Source organism: Nerophis ophidion, linkage group LG23 (genome assembly GCF_033978795.1).
Source record: "Nerophis ophidion isolate RoL-2023_Sa linkage group LG23, RoL_Noph_v1.0, whole genome shotgun sequence".
NCBI lineage: Eukaryota > Metazoa > Chordata > Actinopteri > Syngnathiformes > Syngnathidae > Nerophis > Nerophis ophidion.
This window is the reverse complement of record NC_084633.1, coordinates 43,272,552-43,285,583: the sequence shown is the minus strand read 5'-3', so window position 1 is coordinate 43,285,583 and position 13,032 is coordinate 43,272,552. Positions and strand designations below refer to the sequence as shown.

Below are 13,032 nucleotides of genomic sequence, written 5' to 3'. Positions count from 1 at the left end.
AATTGAAACTCTCTCTGACAGGAAACTCTTCTAGGCGTTCCCAGCAGACCCTCACAAGCTCACCACAAGGTGGTGATTGGTAGAAAGCTCTGCCCCTCTCTTCACCAGAGTGTCCAAAACATGAGGCCGCAAATCCGATGACACAACTACAAAGTCAATCATGGAACTGCGGCCGAGGATGTCCTGGTGCCAAGTGCACATATGGACACCCTTATGTTTGAAAATGGTGTTTGTCATGGACAATCCGTGACAATCCGATAACAAAGCACCACTTGGGTTCAGAGCCGGGCGGCCATTTTTCCCAAGCACGCCTCTCCAGGTTTCACTGTCGTTGCCAACATGAGCGTTGAAGTCTCCCAGCAGAACAAGGGAATCAGCGAGGGAGCACTCTCCAGTATTCCCTCAAGGGAATCCAAAAAGAGTGGGTACTCTGAGCTGCTGTTTGGTGGCTAAGCACAAACAACAGTCAGGACCCGTCCCCCCACCCGAAGCCATGATGTTGTGTGCCAGGCTTCACTAATATAAGAGTAGCTATCAGCTGGCAACAACCCTTGACTAGATAAGGTGAGTGCATTATCATCACAAAACTGTATTAGGTGTCTTGCATTATCAGAGCTGCCATCAGAAATATCAGCATTCCAGTCACCGACCACATAAATACACGTACAGTGATTATCCTGTATAAAAGAATTAATAAAAGCAAGTTTAAACATGGATTCATCCTCATTGTCTTTCCATTCATACGGAGTGTACACATTGAGAACAATAAACTCCCTATTGTCGGACTTATACTGAACAGCAATACACTTCGAGCCTAATAACACTAATAACTGGATCGTGCTTTTTGTGCCAGAGCACAGCAACACCTCCCGCTATCCTCCCTCATACAATTCCCATTATTAATATAATTCAACAGCCCCAGGTCTAGTTTTGGGAGGAATGTCTCTTGTAAGCCTAACATGTCAAAGTGGAGCAGCAGGTTGTCAACAACTACACGCCGAGCCCGGTCCCCGGCGCTGGATATTAGATTTTTGTTTTCTCTTTGGCCTCAGTCTGGATCCCCTCTCCAGGGTCCCAGGCTTAGACTGATTTTTTTTTTCTCACCTCTCCTTCTTTTTACCAGTTTCTCACCTTTTTTTTAAGGGGCGGCGGAAGTTGGCAGACCTGTTCTGTCTCCCTGTAATGTTTGTCTGCTCTTGAATGGGATTGTGCTGAAAATCTTAAATTATCCTCTGAGATTATTAAAGTGTTTCTGATTCTGATTGTGTTTCTATCAGCCATCTTCAAACATAATTAACTTTCCGGTACAATTTCTTAAATTTTGATTTGCCGAAAGTTTTATCAGTCACAAATACTGCCTCAGTTTGCAATCGGACAACTTTACCGCGAGGAGGCTATTGGAAGAAAGACTTTAGAAAGACAAGACAACTTTGCTAATTAGTACTAATAAACTAGATTGATTGAGACATTGCTGGACAGCAGAGAAGTAACTAAATCCACACAAACGTTGAAATTATTTTTTTAAGATATCTGGCTTGTATTTTAAGTAGGGATATAAATCGTTGGAAATGTATCGATATGATACCCTAATCGATACCAGTATTTGTCGGTACTTTTTTTGGTACTACATGTCATTTGTGGAAATAAAAAAGTGGAAAAAGTCATTTTAAATAGCATTCCTATTAGCACAAGAGGTTGAACACCTCCAACATGATGTTCTGTAACATCTCAGAGCAGGGAAGTCTTTAATCAGGAGCTGTTTATTTGAAGTCTTAAAGAAGTCAACTATGTGTGCAGTGCAAGGTGAAATGCAGTTATGTCATCTTCTTGTCAATAACACACACATCAAACTTTGGTTGCTTCCTTATTTGTCATTATTCAAAGCTGATTGTAATGTGTAGCAGCGGCAGCTGAACTCAATGTGACTCAGTCAGCTGGAATTAAAAATACAAATAGTTGTGTCTTTAATCCAAAATTTTCACGGTCCTCATGGACGACATAATTAGGAACCAGTATTAATTAAAAAAATGGTACTTGGTGTACATCTCTTATCTTAACCACTAAACCTTTGAAATATGCTGACATATGTGCTGCTAAGGTAAATAAACAGTAGCCATATTGAATGTTTGCCTTCATTTGACCACGTGAGGTAAGGAGGACGGCCTCTAGGTCACATGGTTACACCCCAGCAATTACACTGTTGATGATTGATGAGCATTCATTTTTAAATGGTGGTGTTAAAAAGCAAACATATCTTCATCTGTAGTGATAAATGTGTCCCCCGGATGAACATGTGTCACAAACATTGTATTAGATGATATGTGGATGTTGTGCTTACTTGGACTGTGATGAAGCTGTGAGGACTCAGGTGGTTTGTCTTCATGCTCTTCAGTCTTCACAGAGACAACAGTCAGTGGAAACTTGCTGACATCAGCCTCCTCCTGCCCTACAGGACACTCTCCCTCCTCTTCCTCTTTGAAATAAGAGGGCTGTGGCTCATCTTTGTCCCCTTTAAAATGTGAGGGCTGTGGATACTTTACAGTGAAACTGTCCCCCTGCAGATGAGGGAGACATTCTTCTTGGTGTCCAATCAGCTGATGGATGTCTACAGGACACAAACAAAACACATTTTAACTCCTACATGCTAAGTATTAAATTGTACATGAAATATAGGGCTGTGGCTAATGAAAATTGTATTAATCAAGTGTTCTAATGGAAATGTTTCCGATTAGTTGAGTAACTGGAAAAAACAGTGTTGCTTGGTTAAAGACAAATTTAAGCGACTATAAGACATTTCATTTAATAATGAACGGCCAATTGGTTTGAGATGGTATGAGATCAAGATGTCATCTTTAGATCAGGCTTTGTTTTTTTGCCAATCACAGCCACGTTAAAAAGTTAAAGTACCAATGATTGTCACACACACACTAGGTGTGGGGAGATTATTTCCTGCATTTGGCCCATCACCCTTGATCACACCCTGGGAGGTGAGGGGAGCAGTGAGCAGCAGCGGTGGCCACGCCCGGGAATAACTTTTATGGTGATTAAACGCCGATTACAACCCTTGATGCTGAGTGCAAGGCAGAGAAGTAATGAGTCCCATTTTTATAGTATTTGGTATGACTGGGTTGGGGTTTGAACTCACAACCTACCGATCTCAGGGAGGGTGCACCGACATGAAGGAAATAACAGGTCAGTATGCTTTTACACACATATATAACTTGTCAAACCTGCCAGCTATCAGGCTAGGTTTACAGCGTCAGTAACCATGGTAACTGACTCTGACTTTGTCTTACCTCTCTTATTTTTGGAGGTAAAACTCTCGAGCTTTACATACTCAGGACTTTGCACTTAACCTGCTCTCTGGAATATTCCCCCGGTGACTGTGTGAGTTTTGTGTAAACATGTTGATACACATTGTTACAAACATCAACCTCTCATAAATATTGTGTGTCTGGCACTGTCTCGTATTTATGAACAATGTAAAACAATCAGTGCATCATCCTCACATGACAATTAATCTTCCTGTAGACAATCTATTTAAGAATAGTGTTAATAATGAAATATAAAGTTAGTAAAGATGTGAGAGTAAGAAGTAAACAAACCTGTTCTGTGTAACACAACTTGATGTTTTTCATTTTGTCGCTCCTTCTCCTCTTTTGTTGGACAAAGTTCCTCCTCGTACTCTGCTGTCGTTCTTTGGCACATTTTCACACAATCACAACACTTTACACTCACACTTGATCTCTACTTAGTGATGTGTTTTGATCACTTCCGCCTCTCTTTGTTAGCAGCTAACAAGCTAAGCTAACTAGCAAGCTAAGCTAGCTCGAGAAGCACCAAAGTGCGCTCAGACTAATATAACCAGATGCAAACAGTTATTAACGATGTTTACTCTATTTACTAGAGTCTAATAAAGGACATATATGTGTACATGGAGGCACAGATTAAGAACATTGAACTGTGACGACTGCAATAACGTCTTCACCGTCAGACGCCATCTTGCTTTATCATCGCCGTGTTTGGTTCGCGCGCAGTGTTGTCAGATCTCGCGAGAGAAACAAGTAACCAGCTCTTTTCCAAATCAATCAATCAATCAATCAATCAATGTTTATTTATATAGCCCCAAATCACAAATGTCTCAAAGGACTGCACAAATCATTACGACTACAACATCCTCGGAAGAACCCACAAAAGGGCAAGGAAAACTCACACCCAGTGGGCAGGGAGAATTCACATTCAGTGGGACGCCAGTGACAATGCTGACTATGAGAAACCTTGGAGAGGACCTCAGATGTGGGCAACCCCCCCCCTCTAGGGGACCGAAAGCAATGGATGTCGAGCGGGTCCAACATGATACTGCGAAAGTTCAATCCACAGTGGCTCCAAGACAGCAGCGAGAGTCCCGTCCACAGGAAACCATCTCGAGCGGATCAGCAGCGTAGAGATGTCCCCAACCGATACAGGCGAGCGGTCCATCCTGGGTCCCGACGAGCGGTCCATCCTGGGTCTCGACTCTGGACAGCCAGTACTTCATCCATGGTCATCGGACCGGACCCCCTCCACAAGGGAGGGGGGGACATAGGAGAAAGAAAAGAAGCGGCAGATCAACTGGTCTAAAAAGGAGGTCTATTTAAAGGCTAGAGTATACAGATGAGTTTTAAGATGAGACTTAAATGCTTCTACTGAGGTAGCATCTCGAACTGTTACCGGGAGGGCATTCCAGAGTACTGGAGCCCGAACGGAAAACGCTCTATAGCCCGCAGACTTTTTTTGAGCTCTAGGAATCACTAATAAGCCGGAGTCTTTTGAACGCAGATTTCTTGCCGGGACATACGGTACAATACAATCGGCAAGATAGGCTGGAGCTAGACCGTGTAGTATTTTATACGTAAGTAGTAAAACCTTAAAGTCACATCTTAAGTGCACAGGAAGCCAGTGCAGGTGAGCCAGTACAGGCGTAATATGATCAAACTTTCTTGTTCTTGTCAAAAGTCTAGCAGCCGCATTTTGTACCAACTGTAATCTTTTAATGCTAGACATTGGGAGACCCGAAAATAATACGTTACAGTAATCGAGACGAGACGTAACAAACGCATGGATAATGATCTCGGCGTCTTTAGTGGACAAAATGGAGCGAATTTTAGCGATATTACGGAGATGAAAGAAGGCCGTTTTCGCGAGAGAAATAAGTACAACCAGTTTCCCACAACGGTAAAACTATTTTACTATATACTATTTACTTATTGTGAAAATAAAAGTAAACCTGTCGATTTCAAAATTTCTAAACAAAGACATACAACTTATTTTCGTAAAAATATTCAAATATTTAACAATGTATTGGAATTTAATTTTCCTAGTAGACATAACAGTTTGACAGCATTCTCGAATGGAACATTCTGGAGAACCATCCTGGATTTATTTGGATAGAAGTGAATTACAAAGGTAAACTTTTGAATGATTTAACTTCATTTGTGATGATTTATCTCTTAATTTGAGGGAAGTTGTCACCACCTGCTGCCACCTTGTGGTTTGTATTGTCAGTTTTCCTCTTTTGGTGCAGTTGATCTTGTTCTTACATTTCTCCTTCCTCCTAAAGTCCCTGTGTTGCCTTTGTGGGCGGAGTTGTGGGACGTGCACAGCTGCCTCCGATTGACCCTGGTGCTACTTAAGCAGCACATTGACAGCTGGATAGCACTCGGTTAATCCACTGCCAGTGCCATCCATCTTGGTGTTGTTTTGTATTGTGCACGTCTTGTAACTCCAAACCAAGTTTAGTTCATTTTTGTATATATGTATCTTTTGTTATTTTGTCCACAATACACATTTTGTCTTCTCTGTTTCGCACCGTCGCTTTTTGTTACCTCCTGTTTGGATTGTTTTAGTGAGTAGATTTCCGCAGAAAAAGAAGTGTTTTACTCAGTGTCCTGCGCATCCTTGGGTTCCTCTTTACTGTGTTGAACAGCACTCTGACAGAAGGAGTTTCTCCAAAACGCAACACCCTTTGGCGGACAAGTTTGTGATTAAATGCTATACATAAAAAATGAAAGGGACAAGTGGTAGAAACAATGGATGGATTGACTTTTATTGACTTTTCCCTAACAATCCAAACTTCCCCATGTTTTCTGAAATTGATAATGTTTGAGGGATTCTAAAAAAGGGGGAACAAAATCATAAACGACTTTTTTTTTTTAAATTGTCATGTGTAGTTTTTAAAAAAAATAAGAAATGTAGATTATTAAAAACAAAACTATCCTTCATAACCTTCCACATATAATGTTGCCATTTTCTCTAACCTACATATTGCATAAAGGGGACATACATATAAAACAATATTCATATTACAAAAGAGAGTAATACAGATTAATTAAAAAAAATTGATTATTGAGAGCCAACAAATGATTCATAAAGTCACAGATTTTAAAAGTAAATGATCTTGTATAAAAGACAACTGCTGAAAATGTATAAAGTAAATAATAATATGTTTCCAGAAGATGTCCAGAAGGTGTTTCAAGTGTGAACCACTAAATTTGAATTAAGAGGGATTTATGTGTATTCAAAAGCAAAGGTATGAACACATGTAAAACAAATATGTACATCATTTAAAGGAGTAACTCTACAACATCATTAAAAATCAAACATGATTTCTGAATATCTCTATACACATAAAAAGTATTCGTAACATGTTTTGTCCTGTTTATTCTCATCTTTACAGTCAAAGTGTTGTGTTCATTTTTAAATAAAAGTACACAATGTTGTATATTAAAACATGTACTTGACTGAAAAAAGCAATAATCTGAAATATCTAATCTATAAATGTTAGAATCTATGTGCTGATGTTGTTACAAAGTCGAAGTTAAGATTTGACAGTTTATTTCAAATCCTGCAGTTTCATTTGCTGCTGCTGTTCTCACCAGCACACTTGTGTTTCTTACACTGGTACTTAGAAGACAATCTTTCACCACACACACTGCAACTCAACACTTTCTCTCCTGGGTGTCTTCTCATGAGTCTATTCAAAATACGGACTTTGTATACAACTTTTACAACACACTGAACATGTTTAAGGTTTGTCTGCAGTGTGTCTTGTCATGTGTGCTTTGAAATGGTGCATTTGAGTAAAATCTTTACTGCAGACTGAACATGAAAAAGGTTTTTCTCCAGTGTGTATTCTCATGTGTCTTTTCAAATGCATACTTTGTATAAAACTTCTACAACATACTGAACAAGTATAAGGTTTTTCACCAGTGTGTGTACTCATGTGTATTTTCAAGTAGTTCTTTCGAGCAAAATATTTACCGCAGATTGAACATGAAAAAGGTTGTTCTCCAGTGTGTATTCTCATGTGTTTTTTGAAATGGTCCCTTCGAGTAAAATCTTTACCGCAGATTGAACATGAAAAAGGTTTTTCTCCAGTGTGTGATCTCATGTGTGCATTTAAACGTTCATTTCTTACAAAACTTTTACCACATTCTGAGCAGGAAAACGGTTTTTCTCCTGTGTGTGTTCTCATGTGTACTTTTAAACTTTGATTTTTTCCAAAACTTTTACCACATTCTGAGCAGGAAAAAGGTTTTTCTCCAGTGTGTATTCTCATGTGTATTTTCAAAATGTATCTTTGAGTAAAATCTTTACCGCAGATCGAACACAAAAAATGTCTTTCTCCAGTGTGTGTTCTCATGTGTTCTTTCAGAAGACTTGGGTATTTAAAAGTTTTGTGACAGTGAGAACAAGTGAAGTGAGTGTTGTCAGTGTGACATGTCTTATCATCTTTAGAGTCTTCATCATCAGTGTCAGGAGAGTGTGACGTTGTGTCCTCACTATCTGATAGTGGAGCTAAGAGCTTGTCTGCTTGTGATCCTCCACAGTGGTCTCCATCAGCTTCTGTTGTCATGTGTTGTGTTGAGCTGCTGCTTGGAGGCTCCCCCCCTCCCCTCTCCTCACTTTCACCTTTCACCTCATCATCTTCACTCTTCACAGGGACACCAGTCACTGGCATCTTGGTGACATCAACCTCCTCCAGTCCTTCAAGATGCTCTCCCTGCTGACTGATGCTGTGTTCCTCCTCTTCCTCTTTAATGTGAGGGGTCAGTGGGTCCTCCTCTTCCGCCTTAATGTGAGGGCTCGGTGGATCCACCGCTTCCTTTTTAAAATGTGGTGTCAGTGGTTCCTCCATCTCCTCTTTAAAAAAGGGTAGCCATTGGTGTTCTTCTTCATTTTTAAAATGGGGGATCAGTGGATATTCCTCTTCCGCCTTAATGTGAGGGGTCTGTGGATCCACTGCTTCCTTTTTAAAATGGGGTGTCAGTGGGTCCTCCTCTTCCTCTTTAAAATGGGGGATTAGTGGGTGTTCCTCTTCATTTTTAAAATGGGGGATCAGTGGGTATTCCTCTTCCTTCTTAATGAGGTTGTGCTGTGGCTCCTCCGTCTGCATCCTGAAGCTCCACTTCTGTTGCTCAGGGTGAAGATGTTCTTCACAGACGTCTGCAAGACAAACACAAGTTTGAGAAACATCCATATCTGCTCAGTCACATAATGCATTAAGTACTTTGACATGCACTTAGGAAAAACAAGTTATTGTATCAACTGTCTTGAAATCTCAGTGATGCACAAACACGTTACTCTTTACAACATTTTTCACAGGAAAAGAAAAACCAACTAGAACAACAGGACTTTTTACTATGGATAAACGATTTGGTTTAAAATTGATTTTACGATATATTATTTCATATTGAATTACTAATAGAACCATTTTAAAACAGGCTACAGAGTCTCCTAATTTAGTTGTTGAAATATGCAGTAAAATATTACATCATTTCCAGTATTATTTTCTCAAATAAAGTAACCAGATATTAACAGTAAATAAACAAGTACATTAAAAATATTTTTTTCAACAAAATAATACAATTATAAATGATACAATATGTTACTGCATATGTCAGCTGCCAAATTAGGAGCTTTTGTAACCCGCTTTAAAATTCTTCTAGTATCAATTATACACCAAATTATATATCGTGACATATATTGTAATTAGGATATATATTTGAGGTCATATCGCCCATACCAAACATTGGTTCGTCGAGTCATTTTGTTTGGCCCACCAATTTTATTTTTTAATATTCTTCAGATGTGTGTGTATGTCTAAAATGTGGGACTACTGTTCTACATCACGTGGAAGTGTCATGTCATGGGGATGGTGTGCTTTCAACTAAGGGTGTGACGATACGGTCAGCCCACCAAAGGATACTCGATATTGGCTTTAGGAGAACAAGACAATATTTTGGTGTTTAACATGATTCTTACACATGTGTGTACTTCATGTGTATATGAATGTACTTTCCCTTGTGTGCTTCGTTTTACTGTAACTTCATAGTGGATAATATCTATAAACAACCTCAATTGTTTTACATATTTAATTTGAACGACTGTTTACTTATCTGACAAATTCAAAGGAAACTGCACTTTTTTAAAATGTTGCCTATCATTCACAATCCTTATGTAAGACATATGTTTTAAACTTTTATAAATTTAATTATTAAATAAACGTGAGCAAAAATCAGCTAACATTGGAGTCAATGGGAGCTCCTCTATTAGACCCACAAAGTCCTCCAAAAAAATTGCCAACAATACACCATTTACATTTTGTGACCTGAATATTAACCAAATATTAGTGATATTGTTATTATAAGCGCTAACGCTAAGGACCTACTTTTAGCGGCGCATTGATCACAGAAGTAACTAGCTTATGCTGCTATATTGACATACTGAGCTGCTTCCTCACCTCTAAGAGGGTGAAAGCTAATTCTAGAATATAAATCATGCTTCTCACTTATGTAGTAGAAGGTTGTGGACATAAACCGAGAACTTGGTCAACACTGACATCCAACTTAGACCTGGAGATGGCTAGAAAGATTAAGTAATATGCTCTTTTGCACCCACCCTTTTTAACCGTTTGCGATGATTAATTCCTCATCTAAACGGGAAGATATGAACATCCCATCAGTCGGCATCCCAGTGAAAGCAGACATTGTATGTGTGGAGAGACACAGCCGACGGGCCGACAATGGGCGGAAAGCAGCAGCGCGGGCCCACCTGGAGGCCAGGAGGCGGGGCATGCGGCGGCGAGGAGAGGCATGACACACGCGAAGCGACACTGCAGCGGCAATCTGAGCCAGGTGCGTATATTACACACCTGCTTACAATCTGTCTATCTGCTGCTAGAGTACAAAAAGGGCGAGGGAGGAACGAGCGGGAGAGCAGCACGGAGGAGGAAACAACGGCCAGCAGACGAAGAGCGCAACGACCCACACCGAGAGAGCGATGACGCACCCCCCAGTGGACGCAAGCCCCGGACGCTGTTTAATATAGATTAGAATAGGCCGTGCAACTAATCATATGTCCTGAGTTCCAGTTGAAAGTGGGTGCAAGTTCATGCCCACGCACACACACTCTTATCGCCCACATTCTTCACACTGTTTACGTGGCTTCTTGGCCGAGGTCTGAGGGACAACACCAGATATGAAGTCAGAGTCCAGGGAGAAAAAAAGCACCAGTCAATATCGCACAGAAGGAACCTTCCTGGTGTTACCTGACGGCACGACCACTGAGCTGCGACACCACTACAAAGGCTCCTCCGTGCTCGTGCTCGTACCACCTGGCTTGGTAGCCTCGTACCCGCCTACCAAGCCAAAGACTTAGGTCCAATGATGAAACAGGGCGTAACTGCTGCTGATTGGACCGACACGCAAATACCACATTTTCAAAACTCCCCGTTGTCAATTAAAAACATAGTTATGGGCTGCACTTTGGACACACCTGCTGTAGGCTACGAGGAGCGAGCAGCTACACAACAGCTAAGCTAAAACAGCACTTTTAAGCATATCAAATAATTATAGTTGCTTAATACGTACACAAAGTCTCCAAAACAAAAGTCTGATAGAAAGTATCCAGTAACAAACAAGTCTGCGTTAGCCAACATTCTTTGCCATGAGCTTGACTTCATGAATTATTGTGGCCACCAGGTGTTGGGAAAGATCAAATAAAACAATTGCAAAAGCATCCGTCATAAGGTTAGTGTTTTCTATATATTTGTGTCAATATGTAGAAGCATCCTCAGCCTTCCCGGGAAGGTCCATTCAGAAGTACTGGAGAGGAGTTTATGCCGCATAGTCGAACCTCAGATTTAGGAGGAACAGTGTGGTTTTGGTCCTGGTCGTGGAACTGTGGACCAGGTCTATACTCTGGGCAGGGTTCTTGAGGGTGCATGGGAGGTTGCCCAACCAGTCTACATGTGTTTTGTGGACTTGGAGAAGGCATTGGACCGTGTCCCTCGGCAAGTCCTGTGGGGAGTGCTCAGAGAGTATGGGGTATCGGACTGTCTGATTGTGGCGGTCCGCTCCCTGTACGATCAGTGTCAGAACTTGGTCCGCATTGCCGGCAGTAAGTCGGACACTTTTCCAGTGAGGGTTGGACTCCACCAAAGCGCCTATTTTGTTCATAACTTTTATGGACAGAATTTCTAGGCGCAGTCAAGGCGTTGAGGGGATCCGGTTTGGTGGCTGCAGGATTAGGTCTCTTCATCTGGCCAGGAACTTTAGCTCTAACTGGATCGGTTTGCAACAGAGTGTGAAGCAACTGGGATGAGAATCAGAACCTCCAAGTCCGAGTCCAAGGTTCTCGTACAGAAAAGGTTGGAGTGCCATCTCCGGGTTGGGGAGGAGACCCTGCCTCCAAGTGGAGGAGTTCAAGTACCTAGGAGTCTTGTTCACAAGCGAGGGAAGAGTGGATCGTGAGATCGACAGGCGGATCGGTGCGGCGTCTTCAGTAATGTGGACGCTGTATCGATCCGTTGTGGTGAAGAAGGAGCTGAGCCGGAAGGCAAAGCTCTCAATTTACCGGTCGATCTAAGTTCCCATCCTCACCTATGGTCATGAGCTTTGGGTCATGACCGAAAGGATAAGATCACTAGTACAAGTGTCCGAAGGGGTCTGTTTATTTCAAGTGTTAGTTTTCCCTTATTAGCTCTTGTGTTATTTATTTGACCCTATATTTGTTCCCACTACCGCACCTTTAGTTGGAGTCTTTGATCTTGTTATACGCAAATATAATGACAATCAAGTCTATTCTATTTTAAATGAGTTTCCTCTGCCGTGTGGCTGGGCTCTCCCTTAGAGATAGGCTGAGAAGCTCTGTCATCTGGGAGGAACTCAAAGTAAAGCCGCTGCTCCTCCACATCGAGAACAGCCAGATAAGGTGGTTCAGGCATCTGGTCAGGATGCCACCCGAACGCCTCCCTAGGGAGGTGTTTAGGGCACGTCCGACCGGTAGGAGGCAACGGGGAAGACCCAGGACACGTTGAATAGACTATGTCTCCTGGCTGGCCTGGGAACGCCTTGGGATCCCCCGGGAAGAGCTGGATGAAGTGGCTGGGGAGAGGAAAGTCTGGGGTTCCCTGCTTAGGCTGCTGCCCCCGCGACCCGACCTCAGATAAGCAGAAGAAGATGGATGGAAGGCTGGATGTGTAACACAACTTGATGTTTCTTGAAAACAGCGTCCAGTAGTTGATGTTGTCGCTCCTTCTCCTCTTTTGTTGGACAAAATTCCTCCTTGTCCTCTGCTATCGTTTTTTTGTTTTTTTTCTAACATCACAAACATTTCTTCAATGGCAGCAGTTAGTCGCTGATTCAGCAACACTCACATCATTTGTAATGTAGACATGTTCACACAATAAAAACACTTTACACTTACATTGGATCTCTGCTTTGATGTGTCGATCACTTCCGCCTCTCTTTGTTAGCAGCTAACAAGCTAAGCTAACCAGCAGGCTAGGCTAGCACGTCAAAGTGCACTCAGACTAATGTATCCGCATACAAACAATTAATAACGACGTTTACTCCGTTAAACGACACACACGTGCACATGTACGTTGTAATTAAGACCTAGAAACCATAATAACCAAAACAACGTATTCTCCGCCAGACGCCATCTTGTTTTGTTCTTCCTCCTGTGTGACGTCATCAAGGGGTTGTCAAC

General features: G+C 41.6%; 2 protein-coding genes across 4 annotated transcripts in view; both read right to left on the bottom strand.

Annotated features, from left to right (window-relative positions):
• The window catches only part of LOC133541361 (gastrula zinc finger protein XlCGF57.1-like), a 48,335-nt gene extending 44,323 nt beyond the window's left edge, over positions 1 to 4,012 (bottom strand). For all 3 annotated transcript variants that reach the window (XM_061884750.1, XM_061884747.1, XM_061884748.1), the window contains exons 1-2: positions 3,606 to 4,012; positions 2,339 to 2,605 (exon numbers count right to left, since the gene is read on the bottom strand). In XM_061884750.1, coding sequence (XP_061740734.1) covers positions 2,339 to 2,605; positions 3,606 to 3,708 — 370 coding nt within the window. In that variant the 5' untranslated portion in view covers positions 3,709 to 4,012. The remainder of the gene's footprint in view (positions 1 to 2,338; positions 2,606 to 3,605) is intronic.
• A 2,048-nt stretch (positions 4,013 to 6,060) lies between these two features.
• LOC133541364 (gastrula zinc finger protein XlCGF57.1-like) lies at positions 6,061 to 13,017 on the bottom strand. The gene is made up of 2 exons (XM_061884756.1): positions 12,748 to 13,017; positions 6,061 to 8,484 (listed from the first exon to the last, which is right to left on the bottom strand). Exon 2 carries the CDS (start codon positions 8,432 to 8,434, stop codon positions 7,064 to 7,066), a length of 1,371 nt encoding a protein of 456 aa, XP_061740740.1. The 5' UTR covers positions 8,435 to 8,484; positions 12,748 to 13,017; the 3' UTR covers positions 6,061 to 7,063.
• Positions 13,018 to 13,032: the final 15 nt, after the last annotated feature.